Genomic DNA, 23,498 nt, shown 5'->3' with positions numbered 1-23,498 from the left:
CCTGGTTCAGTTTATCAACCAGCTAATTATTAGAATCAGGTGCGCTAGATTAGGGTTGCAGCTCTCCAGGAACAGGGCTGGAGAGCCCTGGGTTAGAGAATATACATGGGCAACCATATACAATTATTTTGAAGTATGATCATTGTAAAATATTTTAATGACCACAGGGTGGGGTAACTATTGAAAATAAACACCACATTCATAGTGGTTTTCCTGCACTGTGAGCTCAACTCTCCCCACAGGGGGGTGCTGTTCTCCTTAGCTAGACCCCTGAGTGTCTCCTCTCACACAAATGCAATCCAAAACACAGGTTTTTTTCTCAACTGACCCCATATGCCCAGGTTGGAATAGTGCACTATATAGGGAATAGGCTGCCATTTGGAACATAATTATACATTCCTGCATAGAGATGAAGGACACAAGACCCTTCTTTATCTCGCTCCTTATAAATTATTAATAGAGTTTAATTAAATCAAATCAAATCAAATTTTATTAGTCACATACACATGGTTAGCAGATGTTAATGCGAGTGTAGCGAAATGCTTGTGCTTCTAGTTCCGACAATGCAGTAATAACCAACAGTAATCTAACCTAACAATTCCACACTACTACCTTACACACACACACAAGTGTAAAGGGATAAAGAATATGTACATAAAGATATATGAATGAGTGGTGGTACAGAACGGCATGGCAGATGCAGTAGATGGTATAGAGTACGGTATATACGTATGAGATGAGTACTGTAGGGTATGTAAACATAAAGTGGCATAGTTTAAAGTGGCTAGTGGTACATGTATTGCATAAAGATGGCAAGATGCAGTAGATGATATAGAGTACAGTATATACATATGAGATGGGTAATGTAGGGTATGTAAACATTGTATTAAGTGGCATTGCTTAAAGTGGCTAGTGGTACATTTTTACATATTTATTGTACATATACATTATTATTGCCATACCACTGTGCTAGAATATAATTAGCAAGTAATTTAGTATAAACAAGACCATTCTTCTGTTTTCACAATACCTTGAGTGTTGATAAGACATTCAGAGCATGTTGGATTTCAACATGTTCAGGGTTGGATTTCAACATAAGGTATAGGAGGACGTGTGTTGTTTATCCCAAGTTGCAACTTTGCAAAGTCATCAACATGCCTAAACAAATCAGCTGGATGGAGAAAGGGATGAGGGTGCACTGATGGCAGCAGCATCACTCCCTCCATAGAGCCCCACAGTAGTTGTCATAATACCCATAAAACCTAGCTCCCAAACACGGAAATGGTTCCAATTGTTTTTCCACCATTCATTTTTCCCATAGGGGATTTTAGAAACACTTAAAATAAGTGCTGTGTTTTGTGTAGGCTTTCCCTGGGTTGCAGTCCAAACACTTAAAAGACACCCTATCCCCTCAGCCCTAAAATTAAGTGGACACTTCTGATGACGAATCACGACGTCTGACGAGTATACACTTGCAGGGCAAGGAGCGAAGGAGGAACGAATGCCCGGAAATTCGGCACTTATTCATCCCACGATGATTGTGTTTTCAGCCACCTTGTCGGTGCTTTATATGCGCTACAGTCAATTATGATTGCATGTCTACTTACATTAAATATATAATTATGAATATACACCTACTGTATAATGGCTAGCAAATGAATTAGCTAAATAATGTTAGCCTGCCTAGCTGGAACTTCTGAAGAAGGAAAATGTTTAATTTCTACAATTTCCAAAAGCTAACCAAACAAAAATATCATTACATTTACAAGATGTGTTTGAGCTGGCATGTGCATTAGTTGCACAATTTCAAACTTATTTACATTCGTTTTTACTTACACTTGTATGTTGACTCCATATATTGACGTTGAGGTTTTAATTTTTGTCTGACTTTACTTAGCGGATATACAATCGTCGCGAATTGAATTATGGGGAGTTTCAGGCCCAAAGTGAACATACTGTAATTGTACACTCGCAAACTTGACTAAACACGAGGGCTGATGGGCTTACATTGCAAACTTCCCTTGCTTGGCTAATCATTTAGACCGCCCTCCAAGATGTTGACGGGGATTCCCCCAAGGGCATAAGGTGAGGGTAAGTGAACGAGGGTGTGTCTTTTATGAGTTTAAACCGCAGCCCCGGTGTGATGTTTTCATAACCATGTAAATCTCTCTCGGACAAGGTGACTTATCAATATATTCGGCTCTATTTTTTCTCAGATTTGAAAATTCTAATTAGCATCAAAGTAGACATCATGCAAGACTGCAAATCCCAGCAAGCTCCTTCACGTCAGCTTTAGCTGACACCTTTGCTAACAGGTACTGTGTATTTTAAAACTTGCCCAAGACAGTTCACAGAATTGTCCATTTAAAGGAATGTAGCCAATTTATTCATTACTACATTTAGCTAACATTAGATAGTTAATCCAGAGATACTTACCTTTGCCTCGAGTCGGCAGTCTCGTGCAGATCGTCATGGTATTTGTAGTTCTGCATGATAGCCACATTAGCAGCTCATTAGCGTTTCATTTTTTTGTGGGGGGTAAATACAGCCAGATATATTGATCAAATTCGAGAGAGATTTACACGGTTATCAAAACGTCACGCCAAGGTGAGCCTACACAAAACACAGCCCTTATTTTAAGTGTTTCTAAAATCCCCTATGGGAAAAATGAATAGTGGAAAAACGATTGGAACCATTTCCCTGTTTGACCGCTAGGTTTTGTGGGTTTTATGACTCACGCTGTGGTACTCTATTGAGGCTTGTTTATAAATGGAACTCCATTAAGAAAATAATGAACAGCAGGCTTAACACTTTCATTAGGACCCACAGAGTGGGGCAGCGTGGGAAGGTACCAGAGTTAATGGCTGCTGACACTGAGGTTGACTCTCAACAGCAGTGAGTCAGCAACATGACTCTTGGGTTTACGCACTCCTGGTTACAGTAACATGTCAAGCCAGACACATAGGCTGAGATGATGAGAGGCTGAGATGTTACCACCTGCCAAATATAACACAAACCACTTACCACAATGTTAGCTGTTACCTAGCACACAGCAGCACAGTGTCAGTGGAGAAACTCTCTGAGTGCATCCCAAATGGCACCCTATTCCCTATACAGTGGTGGGAAAAGTACTCAATTGTCATACTTGAGTAAAAGTAAAGATACCTTAATAGAAAATGGCTCATGTAAAAGTGGAAGTCACCCAGTAAAATACTACTTGAGTAAAAGTCTAAAAGTATTTGGTTTTAAATATACTTAAGAATCAAAGTAAATGGAATTGCTCAAATGTACTTAAGAGTCAAAAGTATAAATCATTTCAACTTCCTTATATTAAACAAACCAGACTGCACAATTTTCTTGTTTCTATATTATTTACTTATAGCCAGGGGCACACTCCAACACTCAGACATCATTTACAAACAAAGCATTTGCTGTTAGTGAGTCCGCCAGATCAGTGGCAGTAGGGATGACCAGGGATGTTCTCTTGATAAGTGTGTGAATTGGACCATTTTCCTGTCAAACTTTTGGGTGTCAGAAAAAATGTATGGAGTATAAAGTACATTATTTTCTTTCGGAATGTAGTGAAGTTAAAGTAAAAGTTACCAAAAATCTAAATAGTAAAGTACAGATACTCCCCCAAAACTACTTAAGAAGTACTTTAAAGTATTTTTACTTAAGTACTTTACACCACTGCATATATTGCACTACTTTTGACCAGGGCACAGCAGCACAATGTTAGTGGAGAACCTCTCACCTGCACCTCTCCTTCCATGACTCCCAGCAGACGGAGAAGGTCCTCCTTGGAGAGGTCTGTCAGCCCTGCTGCCTTCTTTTGTCCTCTGCTGCTCTCTGTGGTTGTCTGGGGCCTTTTCGCTGTTCCAGACACCACTGACTTCCCCTCTTTCTCTTCTCGCTGGACCTTCATTTTCCTCTTCACCAGCTCTGGTGTGTTCTCCCCCTCCTCTTTGGGAAAGGCTTTGGTGGGCTGGGTGACCTGGTTTATCTGTCCGTCGTCTGAGCCCTCCATGGCTGTGCTGCACCTGGACCGCATTCTCACCTGCAGGGCGGAGACAGACAACAGGGACACTGAATCCACAGCCCAAATAGTTCACACTATGTTATCCAAATAAATAACTTGAAATTGCCCTCTTGGTGGCTGTAAATTGTTTAGAGACGATGAGGATTCTATCAGTTTTCTTCCCTGGCTTTGGATAGCAGCTATTTTGATCACAGTGGCCATTGGGGAGGTAATAGTCAGTGGCTCCTCCACTCCTGGCATAACAGGATCATGTTTTGTTTACCAAGCCTGAGTCATGTAGTGCGTCATTATCTCTGCAGAGCAACATAATCATTTGACATTATTGAATGACAAATAATATGCCATGAGATCACTTCTTAAAGCGAGTGACGGGATCTTAAGCACTTACAAATGTGTAACATATTGTACGAATTGGAAATCGTAACATATCATACAAAATGGATGACATTGTACACAATAGTGCACAATTTCCGGGGACCCGTTTTGTAGCTCGTTAGTGTTATTTTCGAAGCCACTGGCTGAAATGATACAAAACCTTATATAACACTGCCCTAGCATAATGTTTTTGTTAAATTAATATTCTCTGAGCATTAATTATATGGGGTTGTCTCTCATGGCATATGTTTTGAACAAGTTGAAAGTGTTGCTAACATTTCTCAGTGGAGATCTCCCTCGGCCATACATACCACATAGACCAGTAAGAAAGCTTGTACAATAAAGAGTAAATAACATCTCTGTCATCTCAGCCACATTTAAATATGACCTCAAGACATGTTCAGAATTTCCCCTGTGATCTCACATAACTTAACCTCTGACCTTAACCTCTGACCTACTAGTATTTCACACTGCTCCCTTTTTCTGTTTCTTAAATTGCTATACTTGATTGTAATTAGGTGTGGGACCCAACTCTGGGAGTGAGAATGGTCTAGAAGAATGTTCTCATAGGGACTTTTAAAAACATCTGGAACCAAAGGAATATTATGAAGCAAGTAGCTATAATAGCAACTGTGTTATTCTAACCTGAATAAACAAATATATTCAGTGTGACGTTAATGCATCAAAAAACATGTGTGACCTTGAATGGTAGGCTATGTGAACTAACGTATACAAATAAATACATGACTACCATGACTTTTTAGTATTCTAGTGTAACTTGTAACCTCTTTCACCATACACTTCCTCGCTGTGTGCAGTTAGCCTAGGGATGAGGTTAGCGTAGTTCTAACTACAGTATATGGAGTGGGTTAGTTACTGCTTTTACTGCAGGGAGGACGTTTCCTGGCCAAGAGCTCTCGCCTCCTACTGTGCCAAATCAGATCCATTGTTTCCATTGTCCTAGAATCTATAGAGCCAGAGTCACGCTTACCATCATGTCACACCAGCGGAGCTGCTACAGTATGCCTGGCCTGGCTGGCCTTGTTTGGACATTGATCAGACCAGTGTTAGTTGTCTGTGTCTGTAATAAGTCCGCATCGCCATCAGAAGCATCATAATCAAAGCCGATATGCTGTGAAAATGCAGATCCCAGAATATAGTCATAACAGATGGGCAATTTTAATTGAATTTGGATGATAGATAACTGGTTCGTTCTGTGTGAATCAAAATAATTTGCTCTCATATCAGGGGTCGAGCTTTGGGACAATGCCAGTTATGACGATGGTCACATCAACACAACAGCCCAGGCAGAAGACACAGACACAGGGGATCCATAACCTTGGAGGGAGGGAGGGAGGGAGGGAGGGAGGGAGGGAGGGAGGGAGGGAGGGAGGGAGGGAGGGAGGGAGGGAGGGAGGGAGGGAGGGAGGGAGGGAGGGAGGGAGGGAGGGAGGGAGGGAGGGACACGGCGGGGGTGCTCAGGAAAAGAACACGATGAGGCCATTGCATATGAATGGGGCCAAAGTTCCCCAAGGTTGCACAGTCTCTGATGAAAGCAGCGTGTGACTCAGGCAGAGAGAATCCTGGCAGCCAAATGGTAGCAGCCACTTTAGAGTTGGGCGTTATTAATAGTTGTTTCAGGGGAGAAGCCAAGCACTCCATCGGGTGCAGCCATGGAGCTGTCTTCATGTTGAGTGTCAGTTTGATTCGAACCAAAACGAAAAGTTGTGTATAAAAAAATAAATCCATGACAAGCCCAGGGTAACAGCAGGCAGAATATTACATTGGAATGTTTACCTAAAGGTTCTGTATCGAATATCTCAAAACGGGCTCAGGGGAAAGAGTGGCAATAATATTTACGATGTTATTCTGAAGTGGATTCATACCATAGAAAGTCACCCACTACAAGTTACTGTACATGTTCTTCTCGGTCTCATGCCCACCCTTCAATAACAGTAAACTTAAAACAGAAAATAAAAAGGGTGGTTGGCAATACTGTTGTTCACAACTCCCTTTAAATGTGGATTCACAGGACAGGAGGTTGGTGGCACCTTAATTGGGAAGGATGGGGTCGTGGTAATGGCTGGAGCGGAATAGTGTAATGGTATCAAATACATCAAACACATGGTTTCCATGTGTTTGCTGCCATTCCATTCGCTCCGTTGCATCCATTATTATGAGCCGTCCTCCCCTCAGCAGCCTCCACTGATTCACAGGCACTATCCAATGGTAGGTTAATACACAAACCCTCACTATAAACATGGTGTCTGTTCACACATTGAATCACACTTTCCCTTATTACTAATGACTATGCTACAAGGCACAACTTTCCCGTTGCCCAATATCACATGTTGATCATCACGAAGATCATGCAGCTTAAGTACGTAAAGATGAATGTTCGCAGGGCCCAGGTATTTCTGGGGATGTGATCGTGCCAGGCTGGTCTCCTCAACTTACACTTGAGCCTTGCTAAAACCTGGGACAGCTGTGGCCCATAGCTGATGGTAGAGCATAAGCGCATCACAAATGGAGCCCTACTCCTTACATAGTGCACAACTTTTGACTAGGGCCCATAAGGAATAGGCTGCAATTTGGAATGCACCCTATGTGAATTCTCTGCCCATGAAAATAGGGAGGTAAATAAGGGCAGGGTCCCTATTTTTGAGCTGGGCCTTTGGCCGGGCGGCATGCACAGCTGTCTGCTGGTGAAGTTTTCAGTGAGTATTTATAGGAGCCCCGTCCCTCAACTTGTGCAGTGGGACCCAGAAGTGGAAATGCCAAAATGTGATCACTTTATAAGCCATCAGCATTCTAAACAGCTGTCAATACTTCTATTTTACTCCACAGCTGTAGGTTTTCACACACGCCAGTAAATGCACATCACACAGTTCCTCATTCGTTCCTACGATCCTCTGCACACATTTTTTCGAGAGGTATGCAACATCCTTTGATATTCAAAGACCTCTGCTATTTATAGAAATAAAATGGCGGATATTGATATCATTTCTTGGCTTCTCTAACAACACATTCCTCCATGGGCATAATGACAGCGCAGCTAATCAGGGGAAACAAAGACTGGTGGTGTTGGCCAAGGCAGTCAGCAATGACTCTTATAATTGATATGTTATATGATATGTATAAACATCTCTCTGGCAGGCTGACAGCATCACATCTTGGTATTATGGCAGGTCCACCTGCTAGTTTCTCTCACGGTGCATTACCACATACTGCAGTGAAAGGGAGAGTGTTTAAGTGCTTAACTTCAAGCGTGTCTGCTCTCAGCTCCAATACTTCCTTTTGCCACACAACGCCTTTCAGATGTGTTCTTTGGTTAATTTGGTTCCTTACAGAGTTACAAAGGAAGATCTGACACATTGTCTCGTCCAATCAAGGCTACTTGAATGTGGCGAAGGCTCCCTGTGGACGGTCTCACAGACCAGCCAACTTAGCCCCAGTAAAACGAGGTACTGGCTGGTGCCGGCAGCTGTCCAAATCCCCCACTACTTGATTTTGTAGCTCTTCAAAAATGTCCCTTTGAAATGGAATTTCGATTCAGTCATGCATGCGACTAAAGACTCCCAATGTGACTAAATATGGGAAGACGAACATAGGGGAGAGACTTTTTATTTTGAAAACCGAAAATCCTATCCTGCTGCAGCAACTCACTCTGAGTAAAGGGAAGAAAAAGCAGCATAACCCGACTCGTGTAACGGGACCATACACTTGCCACATCTATACTCCTCTGAGAATTTTACTGGTGACAATATGCTGAGTAGATTTCACCTCATTTCCAAAAGCAAAATATTATGCTGTGGTTGTCTTGGCAACCATGTATGGGGTAGACAGTAGAGAGAGCTGTGTGCAACATCAGAACTTAATGCAGCTTTGCACTTCGTTTATCAGACGATTGAGTAATCTTCCTCTGGGAGTCTGCTTCACACCATGCTGTATTCATGAGTTCAGCTGCCACTGTCGGTAAAAACCCCCGCCAGCAGGGGACAAAACAATCAGAACAAAGCTATAAAAACTAAAACAAAGTTCTGATAAGTCACCTCTAATGAAATACCACTCAATTCAAACCCATCTGACTCTGTCAGTGAGAGACACTGTGTGCATTCCAAACCTCGGTTACCTCTGGGTAGCCTGTGATTAGCTACAGTATATTATATTCAGTCTCCCACTGTAAGGTGAATACCACTGAGAGTTTATAGGTACAGGAGGAGGTCAATCTGTCTTTTCAATGTCACAGCTCTCTGTAAATTCAGTGTAAAACAGGCACTTCCTGAAGTCTCCTACCATTGCTACCTACCAACCCAGACAAGTTTGTGACAAAAGGTCAGGGTAGGGTCAAAGGTGACTGGGGGGGTTCAAATCAGGGTGGTAAAACAAAACTCTGTGAAACAGGAAGGAAAACTGTCTACAAGGGTTCAGTCACTCAGAGCCAGGGTTGGGTAGGTTACTTTCTAAATGTAATCTGTTACATTTACTAGTTACCTGTTCAAAATTGTAATCAGTACATCACTTTTGGATTACCCAAACTCAGTAACGTAATCTGATTACATTCAGTTACTTTTAGATTACTTTCCCCTTTAGAGGTATTAGAAGAAGACAAAAAAGTATGTTACCAATTGAACAACATCTATTGCAGGATAAATCAATGTTAAAGTTTACATAGCTGGCCATACATGGATGTTAAATTTTACTTTATGGGTTGGTTATGTAGGCTTCTTCTAACCCATCGCGTTCTACTACATATAATAATACGATTAAATTATATCTTCACATTAAAAACAAAAGTCGATCAGAATTCCAGTCATGCCAATAAATGGTATACCCCTTGATCTTCAAGAATAGGACTTGGAAATATGGAAGTATAGATTAGCTAAATTGTTTTACCTGAGCATAACCCCAAAACTAAGGATTTATAAGTGTGACGACCCTCCCACTCTGTCTGCCGTATTCTCTCTTTGTTCTTGTTTCCTTATTAGGATGCCGGTGGGCGGAGTTGGGAGGGTCGTCAGCTACATGGGAAACACCTGGGCCCACTGTCATAGGATAAATGCACCACTTCCCCATTCATGGAGGAGACTCTCTCCATGCAGACACCTTGATAGATTTTGTTGTGTTTCGTGGTGCGTTTTGGTTGTTTGCTTTAGCACCTTTCAACACACCGCATTATCACATTCATGCATGCCAAAACACTCACTTACACTACTGATTACTGATTACACACACCATTGTTAATTGCATTTAGGTTACTTTATTTAATAAATATATGTTTTGTTATTCCTTATCTCCACGTTGTCTCCCTTTTGTTACGGGCTTTGAGCCGGTTCGTGACATAAGCTAGTTGTTTATGATTTTATTGTCATGGAGGACTGATTGGGCTCATTGATACAAGTTGAAAAATAAATGCTGCGCTCATGGAATGTCATGCTCATGGAATGGCATGCTCATGGAATGGCATGCTCATGGAAGAAGCCTACTGCTGAAAAGTGCTATTTACATGTGAAAAATAAATGCCATATGCTGCATTTGCAATAGGCCTATTGTTTACCTTTTTGTTGGTGACACTTTGATATCTAATATGCAGCTGTTTAAAGGGAAAATCCACAGATTAATCAATAACAAAATGGCCGCCCCACCTCTGTTTTGGTAAAAAGCTGAGGGATGGGCCAGGAAAATGTAACGACTCTCAGATTAATAGACAGAACTATGGATGCAAATTATTGTTTTAACCATGTTATGAGGCTATACAGTGTTTGTTTATATTTACAATGTTTACATTATTGGAGAAAAACAAGTTTATATTTTGGGTTCTCATGTAGTGTGACAGTTAAACTAAGCTCATGAGGCGCATTTATAAGTTATATTCTTCAAGAATTAATCGATATATATACAGTACCAGTCAAAAGTTTGGACACACCTACTCATTCAAGGATTTTTCTATATTTTACTATTTTCTACATTGTAGAATAATAGTGAAGACATCAAAACTATGAAATAACACATGGAATCATGTAGTAACCAAACAAGTGTTTAACAAATCAAAATATATTTTATATTTGAGATTCTTCAAAGTAGCCACCCTTTGCCTTGATGACAGCTTTGCACACTCTTGGCATTCTCTCAACCAGCTTCATGAGGTAGTCACTTGGAATGCATTGAAATTAACAGGTGTGCCTTGCTAAAAGTTAATTTGTGGAATATCTTTCCTTCTTGGATGTAGCAACTACAGATTGCCCCTTCAAGTCTATTAGAAGTGTGCGAGTTTGAGCATGTGTCCATTAGGCCTATGGATAATGTTTTTAGCAGCATGAATTAGATTGAGCAATAAAAGCCTCACTTTTATTCCATATGCTGGGATCCGCACTATGCAGCTGTTGCAAGAGCGCATTTTTCACTGGTTTCAAAAATAATGATTGATAGGCGGCTTAAACTTCTTGAATTCAACCATTATTTGGTTTAAATACACATTTAGATTTGTGAACAGCTATCCACAACAACCACAATCCGTACGGTGCAAATAACTAAACAAGAGAGCAGCAGTGTGATTCACGTCAATGCGCTATGTAGATATCAATAATAAGTGATATCCGTATCGCCGTAGACTACACCACTGCTGCCATCCTTACCTCCAAGCGTTTATTCAAATTGGATAATCTTTGGATGCCGACAGCAGTCACACCATTGGAAGACATACAGTGGCTTGCGAAAGTATTCACTCCCCTTGGCATTTTTCCTATTTTGTTGCCTTACAAACTGGAGTTAAAATAGATTTTTGGGAGGTTTGTGTCATTTGATTTACACAACATGCCTACCATTTTGAAAATGCTAAATATTTTTTACTGTGAGACAAACAAGAAATCAGACAAAAAACAGAAAACTTGAGCGTGCATAACTATTCACCCCCCAAAGTCAAATATTTGTAGAGCCACCTTTTGCAGAAATTACAACTGCAAGCCTCTTGTGGTATGTCTCTATAAGCTTGGCACATCTAGCCACTGGAAGTTTTGCCCATTCTTCAAGGCAAAACTGCTTCAGCTCCTTCAAGTTGGATGGGTTCCGCTGATGTACAGCAATCTTTACATCTTTAAGTCATACCACAGATTCTCAATTGGGTTGAGGTCTGGGCTTTGACTAGGCCATTCCAAGACATTTAAATGTTTCCCATTAAACCACTCGAGTGTTGCTTTAGCAGTATGCTTAGGGTCATTGTCCTGCTGGAAGGTGAACCTCCGTCCCAGTCTCAAATCTCTGGAAGACTGAAACAGGTTTCCCTCAAGAATTTCCCTGTATTTAGTGTCATCCATCATTCCTTCAATTCTGACCTGTTTCCCAGTCCCTGCCGATGAAAAACATCCCCACAGCATGATGCTGCCACCACCATGCTTCACTGTGGGGATGGTGTTCTCGGGGTGATGTGAGGTGTTAGGTTTGCGCCAGACATAGTGTTTTCCTTGATGGCCAGAAAGCTCAATTTTAGTCTCATCTGACCAGAGTACCTTCTTCCATATGTTTGGGGAGTCTCCCACATGCCTTTTGGCAAACACCAAACATGTTTGCTTATTTTTTTCTGGGCACTCTTCTGTAAAGCCCTTCTGTGGCATGTACGGCTTAAAGTGGTCATATGGACAGATACTCCAATCTCCGCTGAGGAGCTTTGCAGCTCCTTCAGGGTTATCTTTGGTCTCTTTGTTGCCTCTGATTAATGCCCTCCTTGCCTGGTCCATGAGTTTTGGTGGGTGGCCCTCTCTTGGCAGGTTTGTTGTGGTGCCATATTCTTTCCATTTTTTAATAATGGATTTATTGGTTCTCCGTGGGATGTTCAAAGTTTCTGATATATTCTATAACCCAACCCTGACCTGTACTTCTCCACAACTTTGTCCCTGACCTGTTTGGAGAGCTCCTTGGTCTTCATAGTGCTGCTTGCTTGGTGGTGTCCCTTGCTTAGTGGTGTTGCAAACTCTGGGGCCTTTCAGAACAGGTGTATATATACTGAGATCATGTGACAGATCATGTGACACTTAGATTTCACACAGGTGGACTTTATTTAACTAATTACGTGACTTCTGAAGGTAATTGGTTGCTTGGATCTTATTTAGGGGCTTCATAGCAAAGGGGTGAATACATATGCACACACCACTTTTCAGTTTTTGTTTTTAAAGAATTCTTTGAAACAAGTTATTTTTTAAATTTCACTTCACCAATTTGGACTATTTTGTGTATGTCCATTACATGAAATCCAAATAAAAATCAATTTAAATTACAGGTTGTAATGCAACAAAATAGGAAAAGTCACTGTAGCTTGGACTGTAGCCAACAAAAGCCTATTCCTGCTCTTTTCCCGCGATCCATCAAACACATTTGGTGTGTCATCAAAGTGGTCTCTGACTTAAGTCAGACTCGCTCACGTTGAACAAATTTAAATTTGCGCCTTTTTTCTATGCTGATTTGAATGTCCTTGAGAAGATTTTATTTCGCAAATATCCTTTCTGATTTGAAAAGTAATCCTCGAAGTAATCATCTAGTTTTGAAAAAGTATCTGTAATCTGATCACAATATTTTTGTGGGTCACTGACTCAAAAGTAAAGACACAAAACCCCTCTAGTCTATGAATCACAGGAGTCTCTTCCATGACTCAGACTACCAGATAGACTTGAATGAGCACTGTATAATGCAGCTATCTTGACAACCCAGACATTTTAGGAACCATTTAATCTTCCTATTTGATTTTCTGATAAAAGTAAAGAATATATTCCAATCCAGCGTTGGAAGCCGTACATATCATTTTAGAGGTATTTGTATGAGTGTGTGTGGGGGTCCAACACTAGCAGGTGGGTTCTACATGTGCCACGGGCGAGGGGGGAAGTTGTCAGTAACGAGGTTACATTAAGATTGCTATATTTATGTCATCTGTATGAAATACTACAGATTGGAACCCGACACAGTGATATTCCACTCTCGGCTGTATACGTACGTCAGCACTTGGGGCAGTAAATGTTTGATATTAATAGTGGACGTTGTACAGTACAGTGAGGTCTGTAATATTACATTTACACAGTGGTAAGATGTCCATAGAGGTTTAGTCAAATGTACATCAGTGGTCGGGAATGTTTAATTTGGTGTTATTCCACAAAACAAACCATAGCAGTAAACGATACAGTACATGTAACCTAAACAGATGCATATAACCAGATGGCCATGCAGTTCTATTCACAGAGGCTATAACTTTCAAATCAAATCCAATCCAATTTTATTGGTCACATACACATATTAAGCAGATGTTATTGCGGGTGTAGCGAAATTCTTGTGTTCCTAGCTCCAACACCAAATAAAACATTCCAGACCACTGATGTACATTTGACTAAACCTCTATGGACATCTTACCACTGTGTAAATGTAATATTGCAGACCTCACTGTACTGTACAACGTCCACTATTAATATCAAACATTTACTGCCCCAAGTGCTGACGTACGTATACAGCCGAGAGTGGAATATCACTGTGTCGGGTTCCAATCTGTAGTATTTCATACAGATGACATAAATATAGCAATCTTAATGTAACCTCGTTACTGACAACTTCCCCCCTGGCCCGTGGCACATGTAGAACCCACCTGCTAGTGTTGGACCCCCACACACACTCATACAAATACCTCTAAAATGATATGTACGGCTTCCAACGCTGGATTGGAATATATTCTTTACTTTTATCAGAAAATCAAATAGGAAGATTAAATGGTTCCTAAAATGTCTGGGTTGTCAAGATAGCTGCATTATACAGTGCTCATTCAAGGCTATCTGGTAGTCTGAGTCGTGGAAGGGACACCTGAGATTCATACAGTAGAGGGGTTTAGTGTCTTTACATTTGAGTTAGTGACCCACATCCTTTGGCAACATTACATGACATCATTATATGCCACCTTACAAGGGTATCTGAAGTCAGACAAATGAGTGAGCAGCAAGGTTCATGTGAACGCTGGTATAAAAATAGAAATCGGACTCTTGAGCAAGTTCAAAGTTGCACACAACAAGAAGCCAGGCCAGGTTTTTTTTATTAGGGTTTTAGCAGAAAGCAGGCCTTGGAAAGGGCTTCTCAGAAACCAGACTGGATCCAGGACTAAAGCCACATGAGTGGATCTCACTTGGAAAGAGGAGGTTCAGCTGCAATGTCAATCCTAAGCCTAGGGCTAGATATTAAAACGGAATAACAAATCACAATGTGACGTGCGTCTAAAAGAGGCGCAGTGCTGAAAGGAAATGTTTCATTCAAAACTATTGCTATCATAAAAGGACATGGAATATAGTACACTTAATTAAATAGCACTATAACTTGTTATAACTGTGGCGTTATTTCAATAGTCTTATTTCCATTGCCAAGCCTAATAGGGTGTCTTAAAGATTGGCCGTGACTTGACTTCCCTGTCATCATCAAAACTCTCACAGTCCGAATCAATTCTCAGTCCTACATGTTCAATCAGCAGTGAAAATGAACGAGCAAAAGACATGGCAGGTTTGCTTCTATCTTCACAAGCCTCTGTGCTGAGTCCTAATCAGTGGTTATGGATCCAGCAAACTGACACCACTAGCCAGATGTAGTTCTCGAGCTGGCCAGTCTCAAATGCCTTTCTGGTGGAATGACGATGAAGTCACTTCCCTCATAAAGCGAGAGACAAAGAGACAGCGAAGAGAGAGAGAGAGAGGGGAAGAGAGAGAACAGAGAGAGAGAGAGAGAAGAATGTGTGAGAGTTTGAGACCCTATGAGAGAGGGGAGAGATTAATGCTGACTGTGTTTTATTATTTTGATTTTTACAGACTATTTTCTCCCTGAGCCTGAAACACTCAACTATTTGTTTGTCATCAGTTTCCCAGAAAACACATGCTGTCATAACATCTAGGAATGTCAGGACAAATGGGGTGAAGACAGAATTCTTGCAATTAGAAAAAAAGACAGCTCACAGAACAGTCTGTAGGTAGATCAGCCTTATCTTACAGTAAACATACTTTAAAGGCTTTATATCGGTAAAGATGAGTTGAGAGACGTGTTATGTTCTGAACACAAATCACAAATGGTCCTCCATTTGGGGTGATCATTTGAGCATTTGGAGTTAAATACATACAGTACATCTGCTCTTACAACGCTGAATTATGTAAACCAGCTGACCAGCTATCATTTGAAATCCTTTGATTCCCCTTGTTCGGAGCAGTACAATAGCAAGGGCTGGAAATGATTGTGGGGTGCTTCAGATGCAGCTGTTCCAGCTGATAATGAGAGAATAATCCAGAGACGTTGTGTGAGGCCAGCACCACTCCAAATCACTGTGTGTGTGTGTGTGTGTGTGTGTGTGTGTGTGTGTGTGTGTGTGTGTGTGTGTGTGTGTGTGTGTGTGTGTGTGTGTGTGTGTGTGTGTGTGTGTGTGTGTGTGTGTGTGTGTGTGTGTGTGTGTGTGTGTGTGTGTGTGTGTGTGTGTGTGTGTGTGTGTGTGTGTGTGTGTGTGTGTGTGTGTGTGTGTGTGTGTGTGTGTGTGTGTGTGTGTGTGTGTGTGTGTGTGTGTGTGTGTGTGTGTGTGTGTGTGTGTGTGTGTGTGTGTGTGTGTGTGTGTGTGTGTGTGTGTGTGTGTGTGTGTGTGTGTGTGTGTGTGTGTGTGTGTGTGTGTGTGTGTGTGTGTGTGTGTGTGTGTGTGTGTGTGTGTGTGTGTGTGTGTGTGTGTGTGTGTGTGTGTGTGTGTGTGTGTGTGTGTGTGTGTGTGTGTGTGTGTGTGTGTGTGTGTGTGTGTGTGTGTGTGTGTGTGTGTGTGTGTGTGTGTGTGTGTGTGTGTGTGTGTGTGTGTGTGTGTGTGTGTGTGTGTGTGTGTGTGTGTGTGTGTGTGTGTGTGTGTGTGTGTGTGTGTGTGTGTGTGTGTGTGTGTGTGTGTGTGTGTGTGTGTGTGTGTGTGTGTGTGTGTGTGTGTGTGTGTGTGTGTGTGTGTGTGTGTGTGTGTGTGTGTGTGTGTGTGTGTGTGTGTGTGTGTGTGTGTGTGTGTGTGTGTGTGTGTGTGTGTGTGTGTGTGTGTGTGTGTGTGTGTGTGTGTGTGTGTGTGTGTGTGTGTGTGTGTGTGTGTGTGTGTGTGTGTGTGTGTGTGTGTGTGTGTGTGTGTGTGTGTGTGTGTGTGTGTGTGTGTGTGTGTGTGTGTGTGTGTGTGTGTGTGTGTGTGTGTGTGTGTGTGTGTGTGTGTGTGTGTGTGTGTGTGTGTGTGTGTGTGTGTGTGTGTGTGTGTGTGTGTGTGTGTGTGTGTGTGTGTGTGTGTGTGTGTGTGTGTGTGTGTGTGTGTGTGCGTGCTGTCCGTCCCATGCACCACACCTTCAGCTCCACTTCAGTGTGTGGGCAGGCTGGATGATTCCACTAAGTGTGGGCTGATATGGAATGTTAAATAGCATAGTGGTAATGCATGGTTACCCTTGGTCATTTTTAAAGAGACACACCCTTTGTGGGATGTAAAAGCACCCACAGCATAATGCTGACAATGGGTTATTCAGTCAAACGTGTTTATCTGTCATCTCCATTTAACATTTTTCGTGATATACTATTTTTATGAAGCGCACATAACGATCTGTGATAGAGATGATATATAGTATTATTTCATTCACAATATTTAGTGATCTCAGCCAGTGTTTTTTGTGTCCTATCATCTGGCAAGCAGGTTAGTGGTTTTCGTCATGAATCTTGTTCTGGAGGCAGCTCGGCAGTGGTCACTAGCTGGCACAGCCATAAAATCTGATGTTAAACCTAACCTTAACCGCACTGCTAACCCTAATGCCTAACCCGAACCTTAAATTAAGACCATGAAGGACATTTTTGTTTTCATGAATTTGTACTATATCGGCATTTTAGATTTTGCAGCTAGTGAAAATCGCTCAGTTCTGCCTCCAGGACAAGACTCATCCCAAAAACGTCAACAAGGCAAAGCACCCAAACAAATGTAATCCATCTCTCTCTAGTCCCTTATTTTGCTGTCATGGGAACAGCGGTGCTGTTGTTACGAAACAAAACATGAGGACAGGCCCTGCTGTTTCCCTCCATGGGAGATTGCAGAGCTGAATTAGCTAAGTGATCTCATGGTTCACTGTCTTATCACTTGGGCCTTGGCTGCCGGTGAAGTAATGCCACAGGCACAAACTGAAGCAGATGATTTAAAGACAACCGCTGCCAGAGAAACTTACAAGAGCACCAGGGAATGCAGTGGGATCAATTGAGTTAGAGACTGGAGGGGAGGACAAAAGAGAGGCTCAACAGGCAGTAATTTAGTTTCTCATACATAATACCCGATAACTACCCAACCTGTCAATAATCTGTCCAGAAAGGTATACTCCATTAAAGTAATTCAGGCTTGTTAATAGAGATTAAGGAGGAAGTATAAAAGTGTCCAAGAATAATATCTGTATAAACTCGCCCTTTGAGAAATGGTCATTGATATGCAACAGGACCTCACTATTCCTTCAGTTGTTCTGAACACTATTGGCATTGTCCAAAATATTTCTAAACAAACTGACCTCTGACCTGTCCATTACAAAAGACAATAGATTTTTTTAACCCTTGATCATCCTCCACATAACACACAGGATAGCTGTGTGGAGTTCCTAAAGCCGATGACAATGACTTGATGACGCAAATGCCACTGAAGCCCTCCCTTACCCACACGGAGAGCAGACATTTATTGTATCATCACAGAGGGAAAAATATTTTGATCGGATTAAAAATAACTTACAATTGAAACAGTGGAAAAAGTTATTAATGGAACGTTCCCTAGTCCCTAGGGATGTGACTGCCTGGCACGGGAGGCTGCAGAGGGGAGGACTGCTCATAATAATGGCTGGAAGGGAGTAAATGGAATGGTATCAAACACATGTGTTTAATACCATTCCACTGATTCTGCTCCAGCCATTACCATGAAACTAGTCCTCCCCAATTAAGGTGCCACCCACATGTGCTGCCTGGGTATGTGTGTGTGGTACCACAAGCTGGCAGAGGACACATCTACTGGCTACCACTGGAATAACAGTGAGAGGGTGGGATAGCATCTCTGTTTACTGTGTGCCTTCAAACAGCGGGGTCTCTCATGGAACCTCTTATCGGAACAAAACCCATTGGGAACATCTATTGTTTTGACATGGGAAAACGTCAAAGTGGACAGACATGATAGTGATAATATCAGCCATTTAGCAGACGCTTTTATCCAAAGTGACTTACAGTCATGCTTGCGTACATATTACATTTGGGTGGCCCTGGGAATTGAACCCACAAGCACTATGCCATACCAACAGAGCCATACAGGCTTATTAATAAGAGAGACATTCTTTAATGTTAATTACTTCAACTTTCCTCCAACGTGAACAAGTTTACATGTTTAGAGACAAATCTCACAGTCCAAAGAAAGTTGAGCAACTACAGTATGTTAGACACTGATTTATCATTGTATTATTGCATCAGTTTCACTACGTTTCCTGTGTTGTTACTCAGCTATTAGTACATTTAATATATCCTCTAGAGAGAGAGCTAAAGCGTTCTTCTGGTAAAAGATGTAATCAATGAATGCCTCCTAATGTACCATTTCCTGAATTGAGTCTGGACCGGACGTCAGATGGCAGCAACTAATGTTCTTTCCCAACTCCCTGATTCACAATGTGTTCCATTTTACGAACTAGAAAGGGAACTAGAAGCCAAATAATTGGGCATCTAAATGTCCCAACATTTAGTCCATACAAGTTTATTTTTGCAAGGAAAAGAAAAGCTATTCAAATCTATGAAGAATAGCAGAATCATTTCCTCTTACCTGTTCTCAATGGTACCACATCACAGGTGACGACAGGTCAAAAAGGAATATCTCAGTTACTGAGAATCAAGTCCCAGAGTAAAAACCGTCTCTCCTCAATGTCTCAGTGTTCTTCAGTTACCTTGACTGTGTGTGTCAAAAAGAGACATCATATCAAACGTAGATGACCTATACTCTCACCTCTTACTTTTCTCTTTTAATAACTTGTTTCTCCTCTTCTCTCCTGTCAAGGCAACAGAGGCAATGCAAGAGGCGTCTGAAGATGAACACCAAGCTTTGTCCTCTCCAGGAGTTTGGGCCGGCAGTCTTTCACAAACTGAGAGGATGAGAAAGAAAAAGAGAGAGAGAGAGACCAGCAAGCAAGAGGAGGTGGTCAGAGCTGCTTTTGTTTGAAAAGTCAGTTTTTTCTTCAAATGGAGATATCCAAAGTTAGATGGAGAGGAGGGTAGATAAGTGGAATATAGCCTGTCAGTAGCCAGGACCCTGCCTTTTCCCTTTTGTTCCTGGGCAGGAGAGTGTAGAGCTTTGAGTGTAGCAGAGTCTGCCTGGGCTATATTTAACAAGTGTTCTCAGTCACTCATGGCTGTTAGCAGCTGAGCAGATTGAGGGAAGCTTTTCCAAGCCCCTCTGACAGCTGAACTATCCCACTCTGAAGCAGGCAGGGGAAGTCCAGCTCTACCACTCCCGCCAGAGCAGAAGCAGGGTTAGCAAGGAGGGCTCAGTCTCTGCCTGGTTAGTCAATACACAGTCATCTTTTCTAAGAAGCAAATGAGAAAATCGCAGGCAAATAATATAAGATCACCAGTTTGCCTTCAACCATTTGAGTATGAGAAGTTAGTTTATTGTTTTTGTGTAAAGGTGGTTCCACTTTATGCATCCATTTGCTTGCTCAGCAATTTTTCCCTAGAAGGATTCGACCACTGATACCGTACAGGGGCCAAGTTAACCTTTTCAAACAAAAATGATTTATTGAGAGCCATAAATATGAGAACATTTGTTCCCAATAAAACCAAGTCAAAACAAAGCATTACAAATGAGAAGCAGTGATCCACTCCTGTGAGGGTTCTGCTGCTGTAGTGTTACAAGCGTGACACTAGCCTTGACAAACATAGACTCCGTTGACACCAAAGTGTTGTAAATGTCATTGTCTAGGGGTGTATGACCTTGTTCACGCTGTAATTGACAATGGCTCTCGCACCGGATGGCATTTAAGAAACATAAACATTCATTGTGAGAGTAACTCCAGCGGCATTACCAGTCACCATTGATATAGAAAGGAATAATCACAACCGTTTGTCAACTCTTTCCAATAAAACTAGCCTAAAGCTCAATCAATCAAGTTGGTTCTATAATGACACATGAAAGCTGGAACTTCAGACAGGTGCTACAAGTTGCTAGGTCTCCTTGTTGAAATATGTTATCTAGTCTGGCTTGTCTCCCAAACGGCAACCTATTTCCTATGTAGTGCGCTACTTTGGGAATATGGTGCCATTTGGGACGCACCCCTAATGCTATTCAATACTTTGGAAACAGATGTGCAGTATATGTTCACACAGAGGTCTTATTAATGCACAACTCATTATACTTGAACCACACGCCCCAATGAAGTCATAAAGTTGGTGTGAAAGATGTTGTTGTTTTAAAACATGGATCCTTCTATATTTTTAGCCCAGAGCTGATGGTGGTCCTCACATTAAGATTCAGTGTTGCACTTGTGGATAACATGAGTCACTTGAGACACGGCTGTGAAAGTGACCAAACTGTTTCAAAGTCTAAGTATTTTATTAAGTAATCTAGTGGTTAGAGATAATTCTTCTGTGTAGATGACATACACGGAGTACACAAAACATTAAGAACACCTGCTCTTTCCATAACATAGACTGACCACGTGAATCCAGGTGAAAACTATGATCCTTTACTGATGTCACTTGTTAAATCCACTTCAATCAGTGTAGATAAGGGGGAGGAGACAAGTTAATGAAGGATTTTTAAGCCTTGAGACAATTGTTACATGGATTGTGTATGTGTGTCATTCAGAGGGTGAATGGGCAAGACAAAAAATGCCTTTGAAATGGGTATGGTAGAGTCCACGCCACGACAAATTGAGGCTGTTCTGAAGGCAAAAGGGGGGCTGTTTCCCTACAATTCTATCCTAATATCCTTCTATCCTTCCTAATTATTATGTCCACGTTTGATCTTCATCCTGACATGTACCATAACAACAGTAAAATGACAACTGAAAGTTTATTGTATAATTATTTTAAATCTTTCCGGAACACGAAGGGTGATGGTGTGCTCATAACTGTGGCTATGGTTACAGTCTTCCATTCTCTCCTAATGCACAGGGAGCCGGAAACCAAAGCACTGCACATTACTGACAATTGAGTCAGGGCCTCTCCTTCTCTCTGCTCCCTAATGCTCCGAGATGGTTATCATGGTCAGAACCTCTCTGTTGGGCATTTCATCTGGGGTTACTAAGATACTGATCAAGTCAGTACCTTTTGAAGTCATTTTCAAAATGTTTGTTTACCTTATCCAACGTAAGAGCCCTTCACTTTTTGTATGGACCCAATACCTTTGCTCAAGATCTTATCGTTTGCAACTGTACAGTTCCTCTGATCAATCAAAGAAATACAGTGATCGATTCATGTCGTTACCATTGACAATACATGTAGAAAGGTATGTGTACAACTCTCCACGACCTCTATGTAATCAAGCCAAATCAAAGTGCAAGGTGCATTGAATCCAGCTCTGTCATTCAATCTAGCTAATAGAGACATTGGTGTGTTCCATTGTGAGAAATGCTAAGTGTAGAATTTGATACGGCCCTCAACAGACTCATCCATGGTAAGGCAGGATGAGCAAATAGGCAGCAAGGCAGCTCTCTGTCACATAGCAACCCAGACCTATTTTGGGGAGGTGTTTAAATGTGCTTGTAAAATCAAGGTCCATGTCATTTTTTTATTGGCAAGTAAAATCAAAGCAACATTGGATACACTGTATTGAATCCTACGTATTTGGATGAGGTTCAACACTTGTTTTAGATATGAGTTTTTCCCCCCATGGGTATCCAGAGGTTCATAATGATATTTTGCCCTCTGTAGATTACATATATCTATCTTCACAAGAGATGGGTTCAGCATCTGTAGCGTGTCACGTTTGGCAAAGGAAAATGTATCAAATTATTTACACATTTACACGGTTCGTTCTAGGTGTCTGGAAACAGATGTTTTGTGACTTTCATTAAGGCTAGATCTCTGTCCTCTTTATTGCAAAATATAAATGATGCAACATCTGTTTTGCAGTTTTTCTGGTGAGCGATTTCATGCTAATGTCATTAGCGCGCCATAATGTGCCAAACAAAATAATATCCTATTGCGCTGCAACATAATGTAACATAATGTTTCCGATATGTGTAATGTCTAGCTTGTGGGGAGCTGGCTAGAGCAGTGGAGTTAGATTTTGCAACACACACAATTTGTTTCAGGAAATCATTAATCATCAGTTAGTAGTAGTGGAGCTTCAGTAATAACACATTAGCTGAGATTTGTGCATTAAATAAGGAGACCCCACCCCCCTTTACATTGGTCTATTTAGCCTTATGTATGAAAGCCCTCATCTGTTTTGCATTATGGGGAACATAGGACCCTTTCAGTTAATATCACACGTCAATGGTACAGGCTGTTAGGCTATGAATATTTAATTATATTTTCATCCCACTGGCTTTACCATAATGGAGTTTCGGTGGAGACAATGAATAGGCTACTTGACCTTGGGCCTTTACAGTGGGAGTATGTGATGTAGTAGGCCTATGCATTGGAGAAATGGCTGCATCCAATTACAACAATCAGGAGGCATTTCAGGGCATGCCACTACACACCACACATTTGACAGATTTGTATCTGATTATTTAAGATAAATGCATACTTTTTTTTGAATGAAATGGAAAGTTATTACATATATTTGTACAGCAGCTCATTTATTCTGGGGTATAATGATTTCATTCAGAGCAACAATACAGCACTGAGAAGTGAGTCGGCTATGTGACATGAGAGGGTGTTTGTTGTACTCGGGGATGGTTCAGCTTCTCCTAGAGAGTTGTCGCCACCTAGCAGTTCACTGTGGTTTGGGAATGGGAATTTAGGGATGTGGTATTTCTGAATGAAATCAGTTATGCGAACACTGCTGAATAGTAGGGTGGGATGGGAAGATAGCTTTTTCTTGTCTTCGTCAATACATCACATATTTTGTCACTTAGCACATAAGCACTTA

The 23,498-nt window shown here is 41.4% G+C and overlaps 1 protein-coding gene across 3 annotated transcripts in view; it reads right to left on the bottom strand.

The window, feature by feature from the left end:
* Nucleotides 1-19,829, bottom strand: part of LOC139582258 (filamin-A-interacting protein 1-like) — a 50,242-nt gene extending 30,413 nt beyond the window's left edge. Inside the window, exons 1-2 of one of the 3 annotated variants that reach the window (XM_071412256.1) lie at nucleotides 19,227-19,829; nucleotides 3,755-4,057 (exon numbers count right to left, since the gene is read on the bottom strand). In XM_071412256.1, coding sequence (XP_071268357.1) covers nucleotides 3,755-4,051 — 297 coding nt within the window. In that variant the 5' untranslated portion in view covers nucleotides 4,052-4,057; nucleotides 19,227-19,829. The remainder of the gene's footprint in view (nucleotides 1-3,754; nucleotides 4,058-19,226) is intronic. The other 2 variants (XM_071412257.1, XM_071412255.1) reach the window with 2 other exon arrangements.
* Between the last annotated feature and the right edge of the window lie 3,669 nt (nucleotides 19,830-23,498).

Source organism: Salvelinus alpinus, chromosome 8 (assembly GCF_045679555.1).
Source record: "Salvelinus alpinus chromosome 8, SLU_Salpinus.1, whole genome shotgun sequence".
Taxonomy (NCBI): domain Eukaryota; kingdom Metazoa; phylum Chordata; class Actinopteri; order Salmoniformes; family Salmonidae; genus Salvelinus; species Salvelinus alpinus.
This window is presented reverse-complemented; position numbering and strand designations above follow the sequence as displayed.